Raw genomic sequence first — 27604 nt, forward strand, 5'->3', positions numbered from 1 at the left:
AGGGGGAGTATGTCATGTGCACGGATTGGTATCTGACGTGTACTAGGTACAGAGGACTAGCTCAGGTTAGCCTGGGGAGGCTTAGAGCTAGGTAGGCTTGATTCTCGGGTTGAGTGGCAAGGGTACGAACTATTTATAGGTCTTCGCTATTTTTGGCGCCCAAGTCTATAAAAGGGGCCCAGGGGGTTCAGTTCTCAGTGTGCAGTTGGGAGCAAGTTTCGTTTCCAGGTGCCAGGTCTGTTTCTGGATTGAGTCGTGGACGCGCGCCTGCATCTTAGCGTAGCCCAAGGCCCAGTGGCAGATCCAGGGCTTCACAGCGCCACCTGGTGGTATGGGACACCAGGCTGGTTTGGATCTGATTGGGAGTTCGTGCCAGTAGCTCAGCTCGTGGCTCGGAGGCGACATCTCCAGATTCGGGTTCACATCCCGTAGATGTCATGGTTGGGTGGTGAGCAGCCTGCTCAGTTCTCACGTGGTGTGTGCTTGTTTTGCAGATCAGAGGTTTCAGGAGTGCGGAGATGTGTCATCTTTAATACTTGAATCTAGAATGTATGTAGGAAACCTTCAATTTTCATTGTCTCAAATTGGCTACTCCCTTGGATGCAATTTATACAAAAACAAGGATTTGTATTCAAGCTGCTTTTACTGTCTACTGTTTGCCCCGTCCCTACTTCCTAGTCATGTTGCACATCTTAGTTTTGTTGTAGTCGGTTTTTCTTTACAGAGCGGGAAAAGTAGGGAGGCTCTGTTCTGATATTTAGTACACATTTAGTTTTGTCTTTCAGGCAATAAGTTTGCTTTATTTATTTATTTATTTCCTCTCTCTCCTCTCCTTTGACTCCCCATCCTCGGAATCTTCTTTCTCTTATTGTTTTTCAGATCTCTCCTTGCGTTCTTGTCTACTGTTACTTTGGTTTCAGTAAGTTTAAATTCATACAATGCATATATCTTAGTCCATTAAAGTCATGCATTGTTGTGTTTTGTACTTTGGATTGCAAATGTACTTGTTTTTGGGCATCAACTTTGCATATGGTAGTAAAGGCACGATTCAAATAAAATGCAATTTTCATGGAGGCTGCTCATTTTAAATTTGGGATACAGGTCCTAAAAGCTTTAGTCTTGGAGAGGTTGGGAAAAGTAGAGGAAGCTCTTGCGCTGTGCCAGCAAGCAAAAGAGGCAGGGCCCATCGATGATCTCACTTTAAGTACTTTACAAGTTGTTTACCAGCGGCTGGACTGCTGTGAGTGCAATTGCTATTGTAGTGTTGGGTCTTCAAGTTTCTCAGGATGTATGAGGAGAGTGCCTTTTTGGTTTAAGTCCTATATAATCTTTATCCACTTGAAATAAGAGTCGCAAGATTACAAGTGAAGTAATTTAGCTCTTGATCATGAACTCTTATAATGTGGTTTGTTCTTTTTGTTTTGATTGACAATGGTAGTGGAACAAGCTACGCGTTGTTACGAGTTTGCTTGCAGCAAGAGCCCAAATAATCTTGAGTTAACAATGGGACTATTCAATTGCTATGTTCGAGAATATTCCTATTTGAAGCAACAACAGGTATCATCATGCTTTCTTCTTTTGATTGGAAAAATTCCCTTGCTTGTTTTCTTTCAGTTTTTCAAATAAATACTTACTTGGAACTACATCTGACTTGGAATTTGAGAAACAAGAGATTAACAAATGGATAGAAACATTTCTTGTTTTGCTATTTTGACTAAGCGTGTGTGTATTTTCACAGATAGCCATAAAAATGCACAAGCTTTTCGGGGAGGAGCGTTTTTTGTTATGGGCTGTTTGTAGCATCCAGTTGCAGGTATCTAGAATCATGCATTCAAGTGAAATCAGCATTTTGGTAGCTGCAAGTTGAAAGATCCGAACTCATTCTGCACAGAATTACTTAAATGAAAACCCATTTCGTCCTATTCGAAACCTTAAAACGCGAAACGGACAAAAAGTTTCGAAATAGGACAAAACACGCTCAATGAAACCTTTGTTTCACCGAAATTAAAAATACACGTTTTTGCCCCGTTTTTTCAAGAATCCAATGTGCTTGGGTTTTGAGTGTCTTGACTTATGTTTCTCTTTGTTCACTCAAGCTTAAATTAACATATATTTCACCCCTATAAGGGTATATATTAAGTATCAATTCGAAACATATCCGTTTCGTCCGAAAAGTCCAAACGAAATGAAATGAAACTTGTTGAAAAGACGAAACAACGAAATAGACGAAACGTTTCTTGTGACTATGATTTGATGGCTATAAAGGTTTCCCCCCTCCCTTTTCCTTTAGCAAGGAAACATAGTCCATATTGATTCGGTACACGACAATTGCTGCCACATGTTAGTTTGATTATAGATGTTGAAGACTAAAGTGGGTTATAGACGTTGAGGACTCACATAACCAGCAAGAAATGAAAATCTAGTCGTGAAGGTTGATTTCTGATAGTTGAAAGAAAGAAAGAAAGAAAGAAAGAAAGTTTATTATAATAAAGTCTTCGGAAGACCGATGGGTCTATGAGACTGTGAGAAACTTGATACAAACAAGCTGAAGGGTGGAGCTATTAACTGAGCATCAACACCCATGCTACACCTATTAATTGGGTCCTCTATCATTTAGGACCCAGTGACCAGTGGGACAGCGGTAGTATAAAGTCAGGGATAGAGTGTTGTCGACTATCTGTGGGCATTATTTAGTGTGATCTTCTGAGGGAGGCATGGAAGGGATGTCTCCAAGTGAAGCAAAAAGTACCTACAAAACAGGTGTTGCCAACGAGGTTAGATGCGTGTGCTTTTAAACTCTCTTGGTTGAGACAAACTATATTGAGTATGTTATATAAAAGCACTAGGGATGCTTCTTGCAAGACAGTATAAGATTAATGCATGATAATCAAATTATTTTAAGGTTTATGATATCTGTTTAGATGGAGAGCATGCATAATAACTAGAAGACATTTAGACTACAATAAGAGACATCACAATACCAATGACTTGATTAAGATGGCATTTCATTACATGGGGTAAACCCAGATTCCAAATTTAAAAATTACAATCTCTTGCGGGCCCGTGGGCGGTGCATACTTGCTTTCAGGTTAGCTAAAAGACTTGCATCCTTCTCAGGAACCTTTTCAGCATGACTTGGTGTTTTAGTCCTTTTTACCCTGCTAGTAGGCATTTGTGCAGTTGATGAACTGGCCTCGGCTGCATTATTTTGCGTGGTCTTGCGCTTTGTTAGTACCTTTATCCATTGTCCCACAGTCGACCAAATATATGAGGTACACTTTCAAGTGTTGCTTCTTATTCATGACACTTGCCTTCAATAATGTGAGGTACTGGGTAGAGCTAGTGCTTGCTATGCGTGATGGAGTTTATGGTTTTTAATCTTATGAGTGACTATCGTGAGATTGAAACTGCACTATGTTGTGTTTTTTGAGGATGGGTTTGGGAATGTTCTTGGATTCATCTAGGTATATGCTTCTGCCGTATTAGCGGACATGCAAATTTCACCTTGTGAAGTTTTCGTCCAAGTTGCGGCCTGCTGGTATTGCGATAATTCTTTCATCTTAAATGGTGCGTTGCCCCATCAGCTAGATTTAGATTTAGATGCTCGTTTGGGAGAGACTAAAATGAAATCGTTTAGACTTCACAAGCAGTTGTAGCTTGAATGAAGAGATTTGGACTACTTTTTGATTAGCCTTCTCCTTTAGTGCTAGCCTTCGTCATGGCTAAGTTTGCCCTTCACCTCCAGAGTGCTGACGTACGAAGACTTTGTATAAATGGATGCTCAAGTATGTGTGGGTGTTGGATTTGTATGTGCGAGAGCATACTTTTATACTACGGTCTACACCCACTGTTGGGCGCCAATGACATCAGTGGGGATGTCATAGTAGCTAGTCCTTGCTATGTGTGATGGAGTTTATGGTTTTCAATCTTATGAGTGACTATCGTGAGATTGACACTGCACTATGTTGTGTTTTTAGAAGATGAGTTTGGGAATGTTCTTGGATTCATCTAGGTATAAGAGCTCTTATGAATACTCCCATCTATTTAAAGCACGTCTTCTTAGTGGTGTGGGATGCTTTAAGGATCGATTAAGGAGTATTCCTAAAGGCCAAGGAACCCCAATATTTATTTGCACCCTTGATTAAAGTTGACATGATAAAGGAAAACGCATGTGACCTAGTGTTAGCCAAGAGTCGGATTCCTTAAGGACTGATTAGGGCGTAATCCTAAAAGCCAAGGCACCCCAAATATTTAATCACACCCTTGATTATGGTTCACGTGATAGGGGAAGAATCGATAGGGGAAGAAATTGTCACCTAGTGTGAGTGTAAGGTGTTGATTCATGGCATTGGTGATTGCTTTATATATTGAAGTCACGATCTAGCAAATTAAGCTGCATGATGAATTATATTGAAGTTGTTTTCATCTATGTGGAAAGATAAGGGAACAAATATTCAAGGAAGTTCATATTTATTCGAGAATCGGCGCACTCACTCTATTTCAAATGCTGAAGCGTGTACCTGTTCACAAAGACCAACTCTCTCCAACAGATGCTCAACAATACCCTGAATGTGAACCAACATATAACAATGAATTGGGACAGCAAGTAAGAACCTCAAGAAGAACTTTGTATTGTCATCGACACATGTAGGAAAATAGAGCTCCAAACTGAACTCAGAACTCCGGTGAAGGGCTGGGCGAAACAGCAGCAAGGATGTCTGTGCCCATAGTTTTTTCCATACGTTTCCAAACAGCATACACATATGGGTATGGAAGTATCGAATAAGTATGGAAAGATTCCCCTGGCTGAACCATACGCGGCCCCAAAATTTTTCATACATTCAAAACAAAAGTTATAGACAAATTTATTAACAAATTCAAGTTTCAAGTTCTCAACACTTAAGTATTCCTCTTTCCTTGCTTGTAGATTCCATGCCTTTGACAAATTCCCACGAGTGCTAGAGACTCTCCGTTTCTTTGTTGAAGAGGCAGCTTGTGCACCCATTGAAGAGGTCAATCATGTGCTTCACCCAAATCAGCAACTTTAGCATCGATTTCAACTCTTGCGTTATTTGCTTCCATAGCAATATGCAATCTCCTGCATACTTCTTTCATGTCCCGTGGAGGCGGTGGGCATTCGTCTACCCCAAATCTTGTGAGGCCCAAAAAATGCGCTCTAATGCGAGTTGGACCACCATCCCATGAATGAGGATAATACTTGCACTTCATTGTGCATTGGGAGTTTGTAAAGAATGGTTACAAATTCCTTTCTTGCTTCCTTTTTCTTCCCACCCCACAACCTGTAGGCAAGAAGAGACTTCATCAAAATCCACATGGCAGATTCCAAAAGGAAGAAAGAAGAATAGTGAAAATTAAAATCTCGTGCAGCTGTGGTGAGGAGGAGAGAATCAGGTTGCAGACCCGTCAGCCAATTGCTAAATTTACATTGCCTTGACTCTTGAGGATTTTTCACAAGCACGCTGACGTAGCACCTGCTTGTCGATCAAACCTGGGCTGTAGCTTTTCGTAGCAACAGTCAAAGCTGGGCTGAAGGCCGCAGGCTGAGCTCAGTGGCTCACTGTAGCTCACACAAATAAGGCCTTGCAGCCTTGGAAGTTGGGATAGCGCAAATGAAGGCAGCAAGACAGCGAATTAGCAGGTCAGGCCCAACCTCCAAGGTGTTTGTGAGTCGTGAAGCCTGGCAGCACCAAATGGAGGGCTGAGGGATCCAACAGGTTGCAGGGTTGAATTGCGCTGTGCAAATTTTGATGGCTCGTTGCAAAAGGCTCCAGATGGCTGGCTCCATGAACAGATGGCCGGCTCCACGGACAGCGCAAAGCTATCATGGAATAAAAGCGGAAAAAATTGACGTAAAAAGGAGAGCATTTGGAGGGCTACAGATTTGGTCATGTATGAAATGAAATTTCATACGTGTTTTTTTTAATAGACGTTTGAAAGTATGGTATTCAAAACATACTTTGCCAAAATTTTGATCACGTATGATATGCCATTTCATACGTATTTTTTTCAGCCGTTTGCAAACGTCTAGTAAATGAACCATATGCGTATGGAAAAAAATATGGCTGTGCCAAAACTGCCACACGTCAATGCAGATGCTCCACTAGCTCCCACTGAGAAGCACTCAGGAATCGAATGTGCAGCTCTTGCTTCTCTAGGTCTGGTCCCATGCAAGCAAACCATCCTAGAAACAGGTACCATTTGTGTTCTGAACTACAAACTGCAAAAGATTGCAAGGACTATGTGCTGGAAAAACCTCTTCCTTATTGCTGAGAAAACCACAACTCGAAGATCACAATCCAAGGTAGAACTGCCCCTTCGAAGACTCCAAACAGAGGTTGGAACTGCACTTCTGAAGATGGAATACAAGGGCACAGTGAGTCCTATTTATAGGAGGGGGTAGGCGCTGCTGACCTGGCCGACATAACCCGATTGGGTCTAGGTTGGCTGGTTTCCTAACCTGACTTGGTCTGGTCAAGTCACCTAATCTTGGTCAGGTCGATTGACCCAACCCCATTTGGTTGGGTGGTTGGCTTGACTGGCCCCAACTAGACCTGCTGTTCTTGGCTCAATTGTGGCCCTTACCAGAGTCTTCACCTAGCCTACTGCAGCCCACATACCAGCCTCTTAACCAGGCCTTACTTCAGCCCATGACCAGCCTATATACCCTGAAAACTAAACGCATAATTCATAGGGAGAATACGGGCAGGCACACCCACAAATCAGCCGTCACTCCCTATAGTACAAGCAGGAGATGTTCACAACTAATACCCTTCTCAGCTCCTGCCAAACCTAGGGAGCTGGAGTATTGTCAGAGCATCTGAGGAGGTATTGTGTCCTTCATCGAACACTCGCCAAATACCTTCATAGCCATGCCATCTTGTACACAGCTCCACAAACAACTTGGTTCTTAGCCTTAGTTCATGAGAAGACTGGCTACGTCTTGCCACTCCATGAGATTGCTCCCGGACCAGGGGTACAATTGTCCTCTGATGTAGATCTCCTTATGCTTGGATCTCCTCCCCAATTTGAGTTGCTCCAACTTTGAGGCTTCACTCCCGCTCCACCATGTCAGAAGTGCCTCTATTGACTAAGATGAGTCCCTATAAGAGAAAAGATTACAGGGAGTTTGTAGATCCTGTTGTAAACTGCTTCTTCCCAAACTATCTAGCCTGTTGCTTTGTCACAGACTCCTCTTCAAACTCCACGTGCTTGCTAGTCTTGCAAACTTCATGCACTGACAATAGGTAGGAACCAAGAGTTGGAACATAAAGAACCGGGGGGGTATGCTTCCCTCCTTTGCCATGGGAATGATGTTCAACCTACCGTGACCTTGAACTACTACAATGGATTTATCACTAGTGCAGATATTACCTAATTGCCACCGAGAGTCCTAGAACTACTCTCGAGAAGGAGTTGTGCGCCTGAAAGCACCACTGTCTATAACCCACTCTTGAGACTGACCTACGTTGTGACCATACTCAAAGAAGATGGAACTCCGGTGTCCATGATCTCCGTGTGTACAAATGTTGGCTGGAATCGAGGAAATTGTACCTTCTCGTGGCACTTCCTCTAGTAGACACTGTTCTTGCCAACCACAATGGTTATAGGAAAGATTTGCCTTCAAGGTCCTATGATCATCGGACTTGTTCTTTGAAGACTTTCCTTTACCCATGTTATTGTTGTTGTTTTGTCCTTTTGCCTGTAGGGCAACCAAGGCTTTTGCCCTATGGAAGCTTGTTTGAACCGCTCCTCCTGGTCCAGGACCATGGGACTTTCATGTGTGACTCTTTCACGAGAGGTGCTTACCTCTTCATGCACACACCTCTTGGCGAGCAATATCTCTTGGCTCTCTATTTAAAGAGAGGCTATTCATGAATAAAGCATGCAATTCATTCCAGTGAATCTACTTCCTTACGCGCCCAACACTCTTTCATTAAAATAACAATTCATTATAGGAAGGACCAAGGTGAGGGGACCTACTAGAATGGGGAGGCCATACTCAAGTTTTCATAGTGGGATTCCTTAATAAGTCTTGCTATGTGAGTCTTTCTTGCATGTAGTGAAGAAGAAGTCTTTGAAGTATGAGTTTGTCCTTTTTTTTTGGGGGGGGGGGGTTTTGGGTTTTCAAAGCCAAAGTTGTTATTAATTGAAAGTGTAATTTGGGTTATTTGTATGGACTTCTTGATATTTCAGGTTTGGTGTGGCAATGGAGACAAGGCCTTGTTGCTTCTTGCAGAAGCCTTACTAAAAAAGCGATTGGATACTCATGGCTTTGAAGAGCTTGAAGGTATTATCAAGGACCTGTTTTTGGAGCTGTTTAATTTATCAATTTATGTCAAGGTCAATTATAAAGGGAAGTGGTGTGAAAGGCTGAAAGGCTCTCATACATTGGACTTAAACAAGGCTATTGAAATTCACTATCAGGATATAAATTATAAGGATATTCATGACGTATTGTGCCAATACCCCGGAAATTGTAATATGTAACAAGGGCAACTACTAGACTACTAAACTGTCACTTAAACTAGTAAAAAGAACAGAAAAGATAGAGGGGTAGGGTTAGAGACACTCTCACATGAGAGGGCATGGACTCGCAGCTCCATGGGTTGGCTAGCCATTGCTAGGGAATCCTTCTTGGGATTGAGTCAATCACCAAAGGGAGTAGACTCCAATTTGTATTCTGATCAAAAGGTGCTTGGAAGTACAGCTGAAGCCCCTTTTTATATTATGGGAAAGTGGGCCAGCAACACTAAATGCTTATGGGATAACTCCCAAGGGCTGCCACGTGGCATTACATGATTTAAAGCATTTACAAAAGGAAATAGTAGTTTCCTACTAAAATAGAGCTAACTACTAAGCTGGAAGTAACTACTGTTACAATCCCCTCCTGCTTACAGAAAATTTTCCCTCAAAATGAAGACAAATAGTACAACTGAAAGGGAAAGAAGGGTAGGAATATTCCAGCCTGTTTTGGATCAATGATGATGACACTTCGGACTAGGGCTTGATTTGGGCTTCTCTTGGACTTAGAGGGGTATGTCAGTCAGGTACTTAGGATGCCAGGTTGGTTTGGGTATCTCTTCTTCGTAGAAATTTGCTCCGATTTTGGAGATATCAGGAGGAAATTCCTTTTCTGGAGTTCAGCCAGGTTGGACCTTGCATCCATGAGCAAGTAGGCATAGACTCAATCCATGAGATGTGGATGCTCCTGCAAAATGCTCTCTGGCTGCCATGTAGCCTCCTCCTCAGGCAGGTCTTTCCATTTGATGAGATACTCCACCATGGCTTTATTTCTGAGTACCTTGTCTCTATAGCCTAAGATCTTTTTTGGAATATACTCAATTTGACCTGATTCATCCATGGGAGGCAAATCTGCTGCAACTGGAATGGATGGGCCCACATACCTCTTGAGTAGAGAAACATGAAATAATTATGAATCTTGGCTGTGGCTGGTAAGCTGAGTTTATAGGCTAAGTCTTCCACCTTCTTAAGGATCTGAAATGGGCCATAGAACCTGTGAGCTAACTTAGTGTTAGTATTGCGCCTTAAGGAAGCATACCTATGAGGGTGCAACCTGAGATAAACCCAATCTCCCTCCTCAAATTCCACATGCCGCCTCTTCTTATCTGCATTTCCCTTTATCCTAGCTTGTGCTTTGAGAAGGTTATCGTTGGCCAGCTGTAGGATGGCTTGCATTCTATCCACTTCATCCTTTGCATGCAAAATTTGATCTTTGATGGTGGAGGGTAACTGAACTTGGCACCCATATAATGCTTCAAAAGGTGACATGCCAATAGAGGTGTGCTGCGTGGAATTGTAACAAAATTCTGCTCAACACAACCACGTATCCCAAGACTTTTGTGTCTCAAAGCAAAAGTGTCCCAAGTATTCCTCTACCCACTTATTTACTCTCTCTGACGGGCCATCTGTTTGGGGATGATATGCTGTACTAGGGGTCAACTTTGTTCCAATTTGAGGAAGAATTCTTTCTAAAAACCACTCATGAATTTTGCATTCCTATCACTCCTCTCACTAGGAGAAATTTTGTCTTAAATCACTACATCTACCCGTTGATCACAATGGGGAAAAAGAGAAACATTAAGGGGAAGGAGGGGAAGTAGGAATACAAAGATTGTAAGGGAAATTGCTATGTAAGGGCCATAGCAAATCAAAGGGGGAAATGAGGAAATTCAGATGGCAGTAAGTTATCTGTATGTATTTCGTTTGGACATTATGACCTGGTAGATGCAGAGGGGGTCTCCTAGTGTTTTGCTGCAGCTATTGTCATGACAAGAGAAATGATTATTTAGTTAATTAATAGTCATTAGAACTTTATTATTGTTAGGCGCCAATTTGATGGTGCGGTTATATGTTTGTATTTATGATAGATCAAGCGGTGTAAATAGTACCGCCAAAACTATGTAACATTGGCCAATGATTATTAATAAAGATGTGCACACACGTGTCTAGGTCCTAGGGGCAATAGGAAAGGGAAAGGGTGCATTAGAGTGCATTGAATGGTAGGTGCATGGGTCATAGGCTAAGGGTAGGTGTAAATGGGAAGATGGAACTTGAGTGATCTCAAGGGACATTAATGAAAGGGTATCACCCTTTCATTGTAAATCTCACGTAGCATTCTTTCTACCACATTGCATTCATCCGTCATCTCTCTCCCACCTTGCATGTAGGTTGAAAAAAAGAAACAAGTACTCTCACGAGGGCGCTCTTCCCCATTGGAGGGCCAATCGGCATTCAAATTCTGCATGCATTGCACACATTTGCATTTTCGAAAAGCGTGGATCTTCACATTTGGTATCAGAGCGGCGACGATCCACGAGCGGGACGAGAAGAGGGCGACAGTTGTGAACGACGGAAGTCGCAAGAGAGGTTGGCGGAAAAGGATCACGATCGACCGATCTCGAGGTTCTGAGACAAGGGGGTTTTTCTGAAAATTTTGGCCTTCAACGGCGAACGGCGAACGGGGTGTTCTGTTTTGCCCCCCCCCCCCATGTGAATGTACCCTTAAACCGTGAGAAAAAGGGATTCCCGTTCTACCCAACCGGAAGTCGGATCGGAATAAGATTTTAAGGGAGTGATCCACCCATCAAGTAACCCCTATAACGGTATCTAGAGCTCCAATCCGCTCAAAACAAGTAGCCCAAACGGAGCGTACCAGTTTACAGCAGAAATACAAGAAGAAAAGCTTCAAAGAGAAGGGAAAGGAGGTCATTTTAAGTGTTTTCTCAACACAAACGAAGCGGGAGTCGGATAAGTACCACCACCTCTACAACACTTGAAGTTTGCTGTAAAATAAACCTTCTTTTTTGAAATTACAGCAAGACATTTTCTCTCTTGTATTAATAAAAGGAAAGAATGGAAGGGGAAGGGACATATAACAATGAACTTATTCCTTTTCCTCCATTACCCCAAGGAGAGAGAGAAAGAACACCTTCACCCCCTCTTGAAGAGGATGGATTAGGTGAGAGTTATACACATCTTGAGTATGATAACCCACAAATAGATTTACAGCAGTCTCTCCTTCAAGAACCTACTGATAGGGAGTTCTCCTTTCGTAATGAAAGAAGAAATGAGACCAGCCAAGAACAAGGTGATGAGTTCACGCCTTTAACTCAAAACCCAATACACATGGATTCTAATCCAAGTGCAAGAGGAAGAGAGGAGACTCCTGTTGATAAGCTGGTTTTCCAGCTTAGCAATATGATTGAGCAGTCCATTATGACAAGATTAGGGACTAAGAGGACTTTAAACTTCGGGGATGAAGAGTTGAGTAACCCTTCTAAGAGGTCCAAATTCCAACCGCGAGAGAGAATTGAGTTCCCCAAATATGATGGGGCAAGGGAGGCTGACAAAATCCTCAATTGGATTCGTCATTTTGAGCTATACTTTGCCCATCAAGACAAGACCGAGCAAGAGAAGCTTGCTCTTGCCACATTGCATCTGCAGAAGGATGCTCTAATGTGGTGGTCCTTGTCACAAACAGGAAAAGAGCCTATTCATGAATGGGCTAAATTTGTGGAGCAACTAAAAACCACTTTCATGCCACCGAGGCATGAAGAGAACCTAACCTTTCGTTGGGAGAGGTTTAGGCAGTTCGATAATGAGAGTAATGCAGATTTTACAGCCAGATTTTGGAAACTCTCTCTAGAGTTACCCGAAAAGAGCGAGGAAGATAGGAGAAAGAAGTATTTAGCAGCTTTAAGCCCAAAAGTAAGGTACGAGGTTGAAATGTTTAACCCGACCACGCTTAAGGACCTCACTAAGCTGGCTGAAATAGCAGAGAGAAAATTGAATCCTCGTAAACCCTTCAATAAGGAGTATGGGTCATCATCTAAGACCAATAATATACCCACTTTTAGGAAACCAAACCGGTTTAAGAATAATAAAGGGAAGGGTAAAGCTCTTGTAAGGAATGTGAATAGCCAATCACGTCCTGGATGGGTGCCATTTCCTTCTATGACTGACGAAGAGAAGAGGAAGTTAATTAAGGAAGGAAAATGTTTCGGTTGTAAGAAACATAAGCCAGGGCACGTATGGCATAAGTGTCCCGTTCTCTTGGCTAAGATTGCCAAGACGAATTCAGTAAAAGGGAAAGCCAAGGCATCCAAGCAGGAGGGTGAGGCTTCTACCTTGTCACCCTCGAAATCTACTGTGACTATTGAGCCAATAGTGAATGCTGTCCATTCAGCCAATACCTTTGGGCCTCATGATCTTTTTAAGGTGTATGGATTCGTGAATGGACAGAGAATAGTGGTTCTCCTAGATGATGGATGTAATTATGACTTAGTAAGTGATAGATTGGCAAAATTACTCCATCTTAAACCAGAACCTATAAAAAACATGTCGCTTTCAGGAGCTTTTAGGGGACACAATGAAGAAGACACATCCATAGTACGAAATATTCCTTTTCGTATACAAAAATATAGAGATCGAAGGGATTTTCTAGTAGCCCCTTTACAAGACGTTGACATGATACTAGGTAAACCATGGCGGTATGATTTTAACCCTGCTATTCATCCTCATACTCATCATTGTTGCTTTGTACATAAGGATGAAAACATAAGGATCGTAGGGGATCGGGACGTGTATACAATTCCATTGATTACTCCTACCCAAGCCAAAAGATTGGTAAAAAGAGGGGTAGATTGTAATCTTGTGTATATACGGGATTCACGAGATCTTCATATCTCAAAAGAAGATTGGAAGAGAAATGAGTTCCTTAGAGCTTATGAGGATCGATTTTCAAGAGATGACTCATTCGAATTGCCCATGGAGAGAGAAGATGATCATGCCATAGACTTAGAGCCAGGAGCTTCCCCTCCATGTAGAGCCCCATATAGGATGAACAGGATAGAAATGGAGGAGGTAGAAAAACAAATTGAAGATATGTTGCAAAAAGGCCTGATTCGACCAAGCAGTTCTCCATTTGGAGCACCTGTATTATTGGTTAAGAAGAAGGATGAATCATATCGTATGTGTATAGATTACCGTGCTTTGAATAAACTTACGATTAAGAACCGGTATCCGATTCCAAGAGTGGATGATTTATTGGATATGCTTAAAGGTGCTAAAGTTTTTAGCAAATTGGATTTGAAATCTGGTTATCATCAACTTCGTATGAAAGCTGGGCATGAACATAAGACAGCTTTTCGCACTCTCACTGGACATTATGAGTTTTTGGTCATGCCTTTTGGCCTAACTAATGCTCCAGCCACTTTTAGTAGGCTGATGAGAAGGGTTTTGCGACCCTACTTGGGAAAATTTGTCATAGTCTTTTTTGATGACATTTTAGTGTTCAGCCAGAATGAGGAAGAGCATAAGGATCACCTTGCTAAGGTGATGGAGCTCCTAAGGAAGGATCAATTGTTCCTAAATATCAAGAAGAGTGAGTTCTTCAAGACAGAAATAGAGTATTTGGGACACATTGTGTCTGCCGAGGGAATTCGGGTTGACCCTAAAAAGGTCAAGGCCATAATTGAATGGCCAATACCCAAAAACTTACATGAGCTGAGATCCTTCCTAGGGATGTGTAGTTATTATCGCAGATTCATTAAGAATTTTGCACGTCTTGCTTCCCCACTAACAGATTTGTTGAAGAAGCATTCCTTGTATGAGTGGGGAGAGGTTCACCAAGTAGCTTTTGAGGAGCTTAAGAGAACATTAGTGACTGCACCAGTGTTAACACTTCCGGACATGGACAAAGAGTTCTTTGTTGTATGTACGGATGCTAGTGGTACCTCGATTGGGGTAGTGTTGATGCAAGGAGGGCATCCCATTGCTTATGAGAGTAGAAAACTTCAAGGGGCTGAATTGAAATATATCACGTATGAGAAGGAGTTATTGGCAATCATTCATGCTCTAAAGTTATGGAAGCATTATTTATATGGTTCTGCTTTCAAGATTAAGACTGACCATCAAAGTATCAAGCACTTGTTCTCTCAACCCATTGTCTCTTCAAGACAAATCAAATGGGCTGAATATATTCAATCCTTTGGGCAACCAAATATCGAATATCAGCCGGGAAAGGAGAATTTAGTAGCTGATGCTTTGAGTAGACGGCCCCAAGTTAATCACGTTTCTGTGATTAAGGAGAAATCATTAGGAGCAATGGTTGAAGCTTATCCTTTAGATGAGGACTTCGCTGACATTTATGGGAAGATTCAACGTAATGAGGTTGGGGATTTAGAGGCTTATTCCATCGTGGATGGATACTTATTTTTGGGACGTGCCATATGTGTACCCAAAACATTTCGGTATCTAGTCATGAGTGAGTTACATGCGAGTCCATATTCTGGACATAGAGGTATTAGAGGAACCATTGACAATATTGAGAGATACTTCCATTGGCCTAAACTTCGCAAAGAAGTTTCGACCTTTGTTCAACAATGTGACGTATGTCAGCGCATTAAATCTGACACAAGTAAGACTGCTGGTCTTTTGCAGCCTTTGCCTATTCCTTCGGAAAGGTGGGAACACATTACAATGGATTTTGTGTCTGGTTTCCCCAAGGTTGGTCAGTTTGAGCAGATTTTCACTGTTATAGATAGGCTGAGTAAACAAGCTCATTTTATTCCCTGTAAAAAAGAGTTGTCTGCTCCTGAAACAGCAAGGTTATTCATTAGGGAAATCTTCAGGTTACATGGGTTACCAAAATCCATTGTATCCGATAATGATGGCCGTTTCATTAGCAACTTTTGGACAGCTCTATTAGAGAATCTCGGAACCAAACTGAAATTTACTACAGCCTTCCATCCTCAAGGAGATGGACAAAGTGAGAATGCCAATCAAACCATAATTACTTTACTTCGAGCTTATGTCCATGACCAACCTAGAAGGTGGCCAGAGTTCTTACCCATGTTAGAGTTTGCTTATAATAACACTGTACATACTTCCACCAAGAAAGCCCCATTTGAAATCATCTATGGGCAATGTTTACCCACTCCAATAACACACTTGGGGGAGCGAATTTTTGCTGCTGACCAGTTTGCTGAGGATATGTCACAGGTTATTGAGCAGGTAAAAGAACATATTAAGAAGGCCCAGGTTCAACAATCCAAGGCAGCCAATAAAAAAAGAAAAGAAGTTTATTACAAGGAGGATGATTGGGTTTTATTGAAGATTGATAAAAGAAGAATCAAGTCAGTGAGAGGAAGTACCAAACATGTCAAGCTAGCACCGAAGTTTTATGGTCCATTTCAGATTTCAGCAGCTTTATATCCAGAAGAAGGATCCAGAGCGTATGAGCTGAAGTTACCAGCCCACTGGCGTATGAAGAACATCTTTCATGTGAGCAATTTGAAGAGATACCGTGGCGATACTTCTGCGTTTTTGGATACTCAGCAACAAGAAGAACCTGAACTTGAAGATGGGACTGAAGTTCTTACTCCGGAACAGATCGTATACCATAAAGAGAAGAGTACTCGTGGAAAGAAGAGATATATGTATTTACTGAAGTTTAAAAACCAGCCAGCTAGTGATGCACAATGGATGGAAGAAGAGTTCTTTACAGATTTTCCACAGATACTCGCAGATTACAAAGAGGCGATGCAATGGCAGAAGTAACAAGAGAAAGTGCACATAAGAGGAAGAGACAAGCAATAATCCAGAAGAGGACTTCTGCTCATTCAAGCAGGAGGGAGTGTCATGACAAGAGAAATGATTATTTAGTTAATTAATAGTCATTAGAACTTTATTATTGTTAGGCGCCAATTTGATGGTGCGGTTATATGTCTGATGCTGCTAGGGAGGGATTTGAGGGAGACTTAGAGGGACAATAAAAAGTGGGGATGCTAAAAATGATGTAAGGGTTTTAAACAAATGTGACGGAAAGCGGTTGCAGATGCATGAATTCTATCATTGCCATCGAAGCGAATAACACGAGCTGTAGTGTCATGATTGGTGGGATCATTCAAGGCCATTCAGGTAATTATCGGTCTCGAGTCTTCACAAGCTTTAGCTTGCACCCTAAAGTTCATAGAGTAATAACCCTACCAACACCTCGGGAGATGCACGCCCAAGAGGAGCTACTCTCTAACCTAAGAAATGGCCTATGGAAAGTGAAAGGGGTGCACAGTTTAGATCAACTAGCTACAAAGAGGGCGATATTAGCTATGTTGGTGTCCCCTGAAACAAAAGGAGAAACAGCTTGGGTGCGCAATGTCGAAGATGTTATCAATCAAAAGGACCAACGTGGCTCCCGTGGTTGAACATAGAGCAGAAGCAATGCACAATCATCTCGATCTGAGAAGTCTGTGGGCTTCAACAGAATGCAAGAAAAGGAGAGACAACCTAAGTGTGAAACTGATTGAGCAGCAAATGGTAGTAAATTCCATGTCCTAGAGCTGTCCATGGCTCTCAACTTACCAAGATTGAGACCCCCAGGATTGAGGACAAAGTTCTCATCCTTATCTCATCATCTCTTGGAGCTTCTTGACCACAATCATGGTACTCTTCAGGCTCCTCCTCAGTTTCTGAAACCTCAATGATCATGCTCAGCTTACCTGAGGCTGACTTTGCCTTGCATGATTTGTTGTGATCAACACTCCACTTTTCTCCACACCTAGAGAAAGGTGACAACCATTTCCTGTTTGAACGCCTCCCATGTGGCCATAGGTAGTCTAAGTCCCCCTTCCACTTCTTGTAAGTAGTGCCTTCTCCATGTGTGGGCATAGTCCTCTAAATGTAGGACTGCGAATTGAAGTTTGGTAGCATCAGTTCTAGGGTTCAACTTGAAGTAATCTTCCAATTTGCTTAGCCACTCATAAAGCTCATTTGGTGAGGTGGACTTTCCCTTAAATTTCTGCAGCAGTATTTTGTCATTGTAGTCCTTGCCCATACTAGAACCTTGCTCCATTTCTTTTTGAATATCAACCTGAGTGGTCTTCACAAACTGAGTGAAAGACATAGCCTCTTTAACATGTGAATCTAACTGATTATAGGCCACTAACCCTTTAAAAAAAAAAAAAAAAAACCCCCTGCCCCCCCCTCTCCTCCACTCCTCCTCTCCTCTATTCTCCCCTCCTCTCCCTTCCTCCTCTTCTCTTGCTGCTCCCTTTCCTTGCCGACTCCTCCTCTCCTTGCTTATTCCTCTCTCTCCCACCTTCCTTTCACCCTCTCCCTTCATCTAGAGTACCCCTATTCTCTTTTAGGGGTCTCCTGGGCTTCATGAAAGCGGACAGAGTTCTTTTTTGTGTTTGAATCAGCCTATCCCACCTCAATTGATGAATGGGTTCCCATTCAGTCATTCTATTACCGCACACACCAGCCGCGAGAACCGTTACTTTCTCAAAAGACGAGTTGCAGCAGTTGCAAAAGGATTTGGAGCATGAGTGTTCTACGACTCTCTTCGCACGCATCCATGGCTCCCACCCCTCTAGGTCACAAGCTAGAGATTGGATGCTTGCGGCGCTCCCCCAGGAGCTCGTCCCCTACCTTAAGGATGTTTGTTTGTTGGGACGAGGTTTTTTTCAGGTGTGCCTAGATTCCCCGGACGTCACGAGAGACCTGCTACAGTCCGGGTTTCTATTTCTAGGCTACAGGAGGATTTTTTTGTCTCCCTTTCAACTGGGCTTTGTTCCAGTTGAAGAGGACAAGCAGGGGTTTCTGTTTTCATCAGGTTCCTTGGTCTCCCCTCAGTTTATCACCGGCTTCTTTCAGTTATTGGCGGGAGGTTTGGTGTGGTAGCAGAGATCCCCCCTCTTCCTAGCGAGCCCTCTTTGGCTACGGTTAGGGTCATTATCTAGGACCCTAATATTTCATATGACCACATCATGCTATAGCGACCCGATGGGTCTTTCTTTCGCTAGAGTTGCAGGTTGGTAGGACCAGTGCAAGATTGGCAGATCCTCGGGGCACTTCGCAAGAGATTGCCCAAAGAAGAAAAAGAGGCGGAGAAAGCAAGAGCAGGACCTACGGCTCCACAGGCACCGCCTCAGACACAGGCTCCCCCCCCTCTTAGGGCTACTCGAGTCCCTTCTGTACCCCGCACCACCTCTAGCCCACGGTGGGTTCTGGTCGCGGTTAGGCCGTCTACTTCAGATCACACCTCCACTGCTTCGAAGGCTACCCCTTTGGAGCCTCGGGAGGAGACTAGTGTTCAGGAGCCTTGTTCCACTCCACCCTAGGATCAGGCTGTACCTTCCTCAGCAGCCCAGGTTATTGGCACTGCGTCCGCAGCACTTCTTGATCAGGACCCAGTACAGGTGTCTCCTTCTGTGGATAGAGGGAAGGGGGTCTTACATTCTCTCCCTGCTTCGGTAGAAATCCTTCGTACCCCCTCCCCAGGACTGGCTCAGCGGGACTCCTTTTTCGCTCTGGAGGATCTCTTTGACCTCCCAGATGATGATTTTGTACCTTCCACTTTCGGAGAGCCAATTATCGGCATCCCTTTTGAGAGATCTTTCTCTCTCTCACCTGTGGACTTTCCTTCCCTTGAACCTTGTGTGTATGGCAGGAGGTCAGCTCCGGTGGAGGGTTCTTTTTCCGCCACCAGGTTGGGTATGGTATTCCAACCCGCTTCCTCCCGCCGATGAGGATAGCCAGTTGGAATATACAGGGATTTGTAGGCCATCTTCTGGTGGTTCTAGTGATGCCCTATAGGCCATGGTATGTGCCTTGTAGGCATAAGTGTAGGCACTTATAGTGTTAGTGCCTTTTAGGCCACATAGGACACTTAGTCCTATGTGACACCTAGGACACTTAGTCCTAGGTCTAGGTACAAGTACTTTGTACTTGTGTGTTTTTTAATCTATCTAAGACTTTGACGTGACGGCTGTTCTACAACATATCTTTTGTACCTGCACTCTCTTCTCTCCGAGCCTTCGGTGGTATCAGAGCAGGTTTTGCTCTTGTCTTCTAGCTCTCCTCAGCCCGCGAGTTCTCCATTGCTCTTTGGGAGTCTGCTGCCCTGCTGGTTGACACATCTTTAGCTGCAGCAGTTTTTTTGAGGTCTATTAGTCGCCATTTTTTGTGTTGTAGATCCAGGCGTCCAGCTTCACCTGTTCCGTACTGCATACAGTACCTGCGTCGTACAGCCCGTACGTGAACACGTACATTGCCGTACCTGTGCGTCGCCGTACATCTGCATTGTCGTACATTTGCGTTGCCGTACACGTACATCGCCGTACCTGCATGTGGGAGCCTCTGTACATCTGCAGTACGTTAGATTCCCACACGCCGTACAACCGTACAGCCGTACTTGAGCTCACCGTACAGCCGTACTTGAGCTGATCGTACAGCTGTACATTGTACTTGAGCTGTCTGTACAGCTGGTACTTCTCTCGAGACTGCCGTACAGGTGTTGCACGTTTGAAGTTTCTTGCAGGACTTTGGCAAAATTTGGGGCTTTCAATACCTTCAGGAGAGATTCGGGATTTCGTCTGCAATTTATTTTTGATTGCAGTACATTGACTCACATTTGCAGGACATTGAGTCATTTTACAAAACATTGAGTCACTTTTGCAGGACATTGAGTCAGATTGCAATAAATTGGGTCACATTTGCAAAATCTCAGCAAAATTTGGGGCTTTTTTGCATTTGCCCTTTTTTTGGCCTATTTGCCCTCAATAAATTTGGGGCTTTTGCCAAATTTGCTGTTTTTTGCAGTGAACATTGCCTGTCACAGTCACATTTGGTTCATATCTACATTTGCCCTTTGATTTGGGTCTGAAATTTGCAGATATTTGCTGTCATTTTTGGGACAGCCAGCTTTTTGCAGTGATAGCCTTGAGGCTTTTGGGTTTTCAGGTCTTTTTCAGGGTATCACATTTGCTATGGCTGGGAACAATCAAGATTTATTTGGAGTTCTTCATGAAGATGATAAGTTGGATGGCACCAACTATCCGATGTGGTCTTATCTCATGAAACATATTCTTGTTGCAAAGCATTTGTGGAATATTGTTTCTGGGGCTGATTTGAGGCGAGCCAATGCTACAGTGGTTGCCTCTACTGCTGGTCCTTCTGCAGGGGGTACTCCTCCTGATGCCTCTTCCTCTAGCACTCCTGCTGCTGCTCTTCCAACTCAAGAACAGTCAAGATGGGATGCAAGAGATGCAAATGCACATTCATGCATTGCTTTATCATGCAAGAGAATCATTATTCCACACATCCGGTCTTGCAGGACAGCAAAGGATGCTTGGGATAAATTGGCTTCTCTCTATCAGATTCGCAATGAAGCTCGTGTTGCATGTTTGAGAAGGCAATTACAGGAAGTCAATATGAATGAAGGTGAGTCAATGTATGCATACTTGACAAAGGTCAAGGACCTCATGGAACAGCTTGCCAACATTGATGAGGTGGTGCCAAATTCACAGCTTGTCAGTACCACATTGAATGGACTGCCAGATACATATCAAGGGTTTGCTACAACCCTTCGATTAGTGGCCATGGGTAATCCAGACCACTATTCTTTTGATCAGCTAGTTACTTTGCTTTTGTAGGAAGAGCAAAGTAGAGCTAACGGACAAGCCATTATTCCTGATCATGCATTTGCTTCACAGCAGACAGGAAAAGGCAAGGCTTCCAAGCCTATGGGCAAGCCAAAATCTGCACATAGCAGCTGCAATTCCTCTGCGCAGAGCACTGCAATTCCTCTGCGCAGAGCAGCTGCAATTCCTCCCATGCATCTTAAAATACAGCAGATAAGGCAAAGAAGAAAAGATGCAACTATTGTCGCAAGCCTGGACATGACATTTCAGAATGCAGGAAGCGCATTGCTTCGGAGAAAAAGAAAGCAGGATTGACAGTTAATGCCTCACATGCTATTGAATCCCATGAGCTAGCAGATGCTTCACATGCACATGCTCTTCAGGATGATTGGGCATGGGCTGTCCATTGCTCATTTGATCCCTCCAAAGCTGATGCACTCTTTACTGCTAATGATGCTCAGTCCTGGTACTTTGATAGTGGTGCTTCCAAGCATGTCACATCTTGCAGACAGTTGTTTCATTCTCTAGCTGATGCACCTCGAGGGGGGACTGTTACATGTGCTAATAATGCTTCATATGCTGTAAAAGGAGTTGGAGATGTGCAGCTCACAGCCATTTCCAGCCATCCTGTCAGTTTGACAAATGTTCTTTTTGTGCCTGGCATTGAAGTCAACTTGATTTCAATTTCAGCAATTTCTACTTCAGGTTTCAGAGTAATTTTTGATGGGTATAGATGCCTAGTATATGATCTTCGTGATGACAATGCCATAGTTCTCACTGGCACTTTGCAAAAAGGGCTTTATCTCCTTGATCATCATCCAGCTGCACTTTCTATTGAAGCATTGGCTATTTCAGATTCACAGCTTGCTGAAACTAATCTTTGGCATGAGAGAATGGGCCATCTCAATTATAGAGCTCTTGCAAAGCTACATTCACAGCAGATGGCAAATGATGTACCTCAGACTGACACAGTTTCCAAACATGTGTGTGAGGATTGTCTTTTGGGTAAAATGCATCGATTTCCTTCTCAAAAGAATTGTCCAAAACTCTCACAAAGGAAATAGCTAGTACAGAGTGATGTCTGTGGCCCAATGAGGACAAATGCCATTGGAGGATACAAGTATTTCATGACTCTCATTGATGATTTCACAAGGTATTGCTGGGTATATCCTTTAAAGGCCAAATCTGAAGTTTTCTTATGCTTTCAGAGATGGCTGAATATGGTTGAGAATGAATCAGGAAACAAGCTTGTCACCCTCAACACAGATAGGGGGGGTGAGTATATGTCAAAGGAGTTTGATGCATTTCTATCCTCACGGGACGTTATTCACTCATGCACTACTCCTTACACTCCTTTGCAGAATCCTGTTTCTGAAAGGAAAAACAGGTCCACAATGAAGATGACCAGATGCATGCTTAAGGCCAAGTCTTTTCCCAATAAATTTTGGCTTGATGCAGTAATGTGTGCCAACTATGTGCTGAATAGATCACCTACACGGGCATTGAAGACTATTACACCTTATGAAGCATGGAAAGGCAGGAAGCCTTCACTTTCACACATGAAAGTTTTTGGGTCTTTGCATATGTTCATGTACCATCTCAGCCGAGACATAAGCTTGATGACAAGGCAATCAAATGCATATTCATTGGTTACAGCCAGGAGAGCAGAGGGTATAGGTTATATCAACCAAATACTGGGAAGATTATTGTTAGTAGAGATGTGATCTTTGCTGAACATTCAGCTTCTCCTCTTGTGCACTGCAAACCAAAACCAGATGTTGACATGTTTGATGCCTTTGGTGGGGGGACTATACAACCAGCGAATCCCTCGCGGAGTGAAAATGTAAAAAACTCCTGCATGCCAAGCCTTGCAGAATCGAGCACACGGCTGATTATTGCTTAGTGGAGTGCGTGCAGGAGGCTCATGTTGCTGCTCAAAATCCTCTTCTGATGATGGCAGGTTTCTCTTCCGGCACAAAATGATCCCACTACTCATGATGCAGTCATTGAAGAAAGAGCTCTCAATAGACAACACAGGCAAGTTCCCAGATGGCTTCTTGATACATTGAGGGACAGCAAACAAGATCAGCCTTTTGCTGCCTGGACAAGATCAGGGAATAGACAGCATGGTCACTTTCTTGAGTTTGCACTCCTTGCTACAGCTTGCAATGAAGAGCCTTTGTGCCATAAAGATGCTTTTGACAGCAAAGAGTGGATGGATGCAATGAAAGCTGAGTTACAATCTATTGCAAAAAATGACACATGGGAATTAGTAGATCTCCCACCTGGCAAGCATGCCATTGGAACGCGGTGGGTCTACAAATTAAAAAGAAAATCTGATGGCAGCATAGATCGATACAAAGCCCGTCTTGTTGCAAAAGGGTATGCCCAACAGCAAGGCATTGATTTTGAGGAGACATTTGCTCCCACATCAAGGATTACGACCATTAGATGTGTCATTGCCATTGCAGCCCATCATCATTGGCAAGTGCACCAACTTGACATCAAGACCACTTTTCTTCATGGGGATCTGCAGGAAGAAGTCTATGTCACACAACCTTCTGGCTTTGACATTGTTAATTCTGAAAATAAGGTATGCCGGCTTAGAAATGCCCTTTATGGTTTGAAGCAGGCACCTAGGGCATGGTATGCCAAAATTCATGCACTACTATCCCTTGGTTTTCAGAATAGTCCCACAGAACCCACTCTTTATGTCCGTGGGAGTGGATCTGACTTTTTAGTGCTGATTTTATATGTGGAGGATATGCTCATCACGGGCCCAGATACTCAGCAAATTGCAGCTTTCAAGGCTGATTTGCAGCAGATTTTTGACATGTCAAACATGGGACGGCTCCATTATTATTTGGGCATTCAGTTTGCTCATGTTGAGGGGGGTATCATGATGTCTCAGTCCAAGTATATTGGACAGCTCCTTGATCGTTTTCAGTTTGAGGATTGCAAGCCAATCTCTACTCCAGTGGACCCTGGCTTCAAATTCTCAGCTCATGATGGGAGCCCACCATGTGATATCACTCTTTATCACCAGGCTGTTGGATGCCTTATTTATTTATGTCACATAGGACCTGACTTGCAGTATGCATTATCTCAGCTCAACAGATTTATGCACATGCCCAGTTCACAGCATTGGAAGGCAGTGAAGAGAGTCTTCAAATATCTCAGAGGCACTCAGGATTTAGCCCTCTTCTATGGTGATCAGGGTTCACTTACCATGCATGCTTACACGGATAGTGACTGGGCAGGATGTTCCGACACAAGAGTGTCACATACTGGCAATTATTTTTTGCTTGGCAATTCATGTATTTCTTGGCTCAGCAAGAAGCAACCGACAGCTGCCACGTCTAGCTGTGAGGCTGAGTACATGGCAGCTTTCACCGCTACAGTAAAGTGTGTTTGGCTTTGACAGTTACTTACAGATCTTGGTATTTGCCAGACATCCTCCACTATTGTCTACACTGACAGCGAGAGTGCTTTGGCCATTGCGTGTAACCCAGTGTTTCATGCGCGTGCCAAGCATATTGAAGTTCACTATCATTATGTTCGGGAGCGGTTGTCAGCGGGAGACATAGAGTTTTTCTATCTTCCCACAGAGGACAACATAGTAGATATGTTTACAAAGGCACTTCCTCGTCCCAAGTTCGAAGTCTTCCGACATGCTTTACACTTGGTTCCCTTTGTTACATGATCTGACATTTCTTGTACATTCATAGGTGGCTATATCCTTTTGGATGAACATGTGCCACCATGACAAAAAACTAGCAGGTATTGTGAGACGTTTCCAGAGTACTTTAGCCCATCCCATGGAGGGGGGTTTGTAGGCCATCTTCTGGTGGTTCTAGTGATGCCCTATAGGCCATGGTATGTGCCTTGTAGGCATAAGTGTAGGCACTTATAGTGTTAGTGCCTTTTAGGCCACATAGGACACTTAGTCCTATGTGACACCTAGGATACTTAGTCCTAGGTCTAGGTACAAGTACTTTGTACTTGTGTGTTTTTTATCTATCTAAGACTTTGACGTGACGGCTGTTCTACAATGTATCGTCTGTACTCGCACTCTCTTTTCTCTGAGTCTTCAAGATTGGGCGGCATCCCTCATTGCCGTCGTAGACAGCTGATCAGGAATTAGCTCCATCCAGGTGTTTCAGGTGGTTCCCTATTCTTTTTCTTTAGGAACACAAATTGGATGTTAGAGATTGCTCCAAGTCAGGTAAGCTGCTTTCAGGCCGGACTTTTTGGCTTCCTGCCTTGGGAACCAGAGGAGGTACATGCATATCAGTTTCAGATTCTATTCTCCCTCTGATCATTGGACACGGTACCATAACCCCCTCTAGGGTCTAGTGGGTTTTACTTCTGATTGACGGATGTAAGGTTCATTTCCTCAACGTCTATGCTCCGAATAACAGAGGGGACCGTGTTTTGTTTTGGAAAGAGTTGCTCTCGTGGGCTGACATTGCAGATTCGTGGATTATTGAAGGTGACTTCAACATGGTTGAGGCACCTTCTGATAAGCAAGGGGGCAGAGAAGGTGGTATTCATTCCCTCGAGAGAGTAGCTTGGGATGCCTTCTTGTTCAGGTTCAGTGGCAGAGATGTTTGGTTAGATGATGCATTTCATATTCAGTCTCAGTCACTTTTGTTTTCATGGTCGAATCATAGGGTGCAGATGCCTATCCATGCTCGGATTGATAGATTCTATGTGGATGACTGGTCTCTTAATAGAGGAGGGACAGTTTGCATTGCACCTGGTGTTTCCACTTCCGACCATTTTTCGGTAGTTTTGTCCATCTCAGAGCCCCATCTGAGAGGACAGTCTCATAGTATTAGGATCCCCGATGCCTTATACACAGATGAGACTCTTACAGAGGCAGTCTTGGAGATTTGGGTTTCTCACATGCAGGGGGTGGTGGCTGGTCCTTCACATGTGGCCACAGCACTTGTCAGTATCAGCGACTTTTATCACTCGGTTGCTAGTGCTCGGCGAGGTGAGGTACTCAGGCGGGAGATTGGTATCCGCCGGCACTTGGTAGCCTTCCAGAGGGAGGAGCAGAGACGACACACCTCAAATCCATGCATTTGAAAATCCAAATCGTAGAAGAGCTGCAGGGGTACACATTAACTGGCATAAATCCTTTGGCTTTTGGATTAGTGATGAGGACACACTAGGTTGGGGAGTTGACATTGGCTTTTCCTGGATTCAGAGGGGCGTTCTTGTCAGATATTTGGGATGCCAGGTAGGATTGGGCATCTCTCCAGTACAGCAGTTTGCCCCAGTCTAGAAAGTACAAGGAAAAAGCTCCTTTTTGGGAGCTCAGCCAAACTCGACCTTGCCTCTAGAGTTGTGGTAGTGAACTAGGTTCTCTTGGCCACCGCCTAGTTTGTGTGTTCTTGCTGGTGCTGATCTAGGGATTGCATCACTCAGCTCATTAGACCAGTCAGAAATTTTTTATGGAGTGGACTTGATGGCACAGCAGATGTTGCAGTGAGGGTGGCTTGGGAGACCATTATTCTCGCTACATGGGAAGGGGGCCTTAATATCATTGACCCGGACTTGCAATGCAGGGCATTGCTTTGTAAGGTGGTGGTGAGGGGACTCATGCCTGGGCAGGAACCTTGGAAGGATTTCTTTTTTGGACGCATTCAGGCTTGCACACCTACCTTGGGAGATGATTGGGTGGACAGCCCTCGCTGGATTTTTACTTCCGCCTCTCTCAAGTCTCCTGCCTCTCCTCTCATGACTGCCATCCTCAAAGGTTGGGGGAGCTTCGAAGGGTTTCGCCCTCTACCCTTGAAGAGATTGATAGGCAACCGATCATTTGGAACGATAGTATACTTGATGAGCATGGCAGACCACTGGGCACTTCCCATTATATGCAGTGGTCTAGATGGGAGAGAGGCCCCGCCTACACAGTAGGCACTTGGAAGGCTTTTATCAGGCTACCTGAGGATCAAAGGCTATAGTCTGTGAGTCACCTCAGAGGGGTAGCACGCAGGATTCAACAGATAGATGCAGCCATCTCGGTGGAATGGACAGTTGAGATGCCTATTATTTCCACCACTTGGATGGGAGCTTTTTTGAGGATAGTAGTTTCTCTACAGGTGATCGCTCTTCGAGGTCTCGGGGAAGATGCTCTGGTCTTTGATGTTGGGGATGGAGGTATACTCTCTAGATCCACGGATGATATTCTTCTAGAGGTTGCCTTTCAACCTGTCAGGATTGCTGGTTTTGTGGACCATGGAGCTGGCTTGCAGTGGTACTTAGACCCCGACCCTCTGCTCTTGGCCTTGGGATCCTGGAGGTTGTGGTTATATGGAGGTACACCTATCAGGTGCTTGTAGTGGGATCCAGGAGAGTGGGAGTGAATAGATCATGGGCACTGAGAGAGGGGGATTTCCTTCTTTCGTTTCACGGTTGGTAATGCCATGAGATTTCAGCTGAGCAGTAGAGGTTGGATTCCCTCTAGAGCCCCCCATTGGGATAGCTTCTTCATCACCGCAGATTTGCGTTTGAATTTCTGGAGGAGGCTCTGGAAATCCCTCAGAAATAGAAAGATCACTCTTTTCTTTTGGCTTTCTATTCATGGAGGGATTGCAGTGAACCTATGGAGATCACGATTTGGGGCTGAT

At 43.7% G+C, this 27604-nt stretch overlaps 1 protein-coding gene across 1 annotated transcript in view; it reads left to right on the top strand.

Annotated features, from left to right (window-relative positions):
- Window positions 1-27604, top strand: part of LOC147897574 (Tetratricopeptide repeat (TPR)-like superfamily protein) — a 121951-nt gene that overhangs the window by 12863 nt on the left and 81484 nt on the right. Inside the window, exons 2-5 of the mRNA XM_087380642.1 lie at window positions 1102-1240; window positions 1439-1557; window positions 1739-1813; window positions 8215-8308. Of these exons, the coding sequence (XP_087236768.1) occupies window positions 1102-1240; window positions 1439-1557; window positions 1739-1813; window positions 8215-8308 (427 nt within the window). The remainder of the gene's footprint in view (window positions 1-1101; window positions 1241-1438; window positions 1558-1738; window positions 1814-8214; window positions 8309-27604) is intronic.

The sequence above is a fragment of the Dipteris shenzhenensis genome, chromosome 10 (assembly GCF_047967505.1).
Source record: "Dipteris shenzhenensis isolate YYH24624 ecotype China chromosome 10, Dip_SZ_1.0, whole genome shotgun sequence".
Classification (NCBI taxonomy): Eukaryota; Viridiplantae; Streptophyta; class Polypodiopsida; order Gleicheniales; family Dipteridaceae; genus Dipteris; species Dipteris shenzhenensis.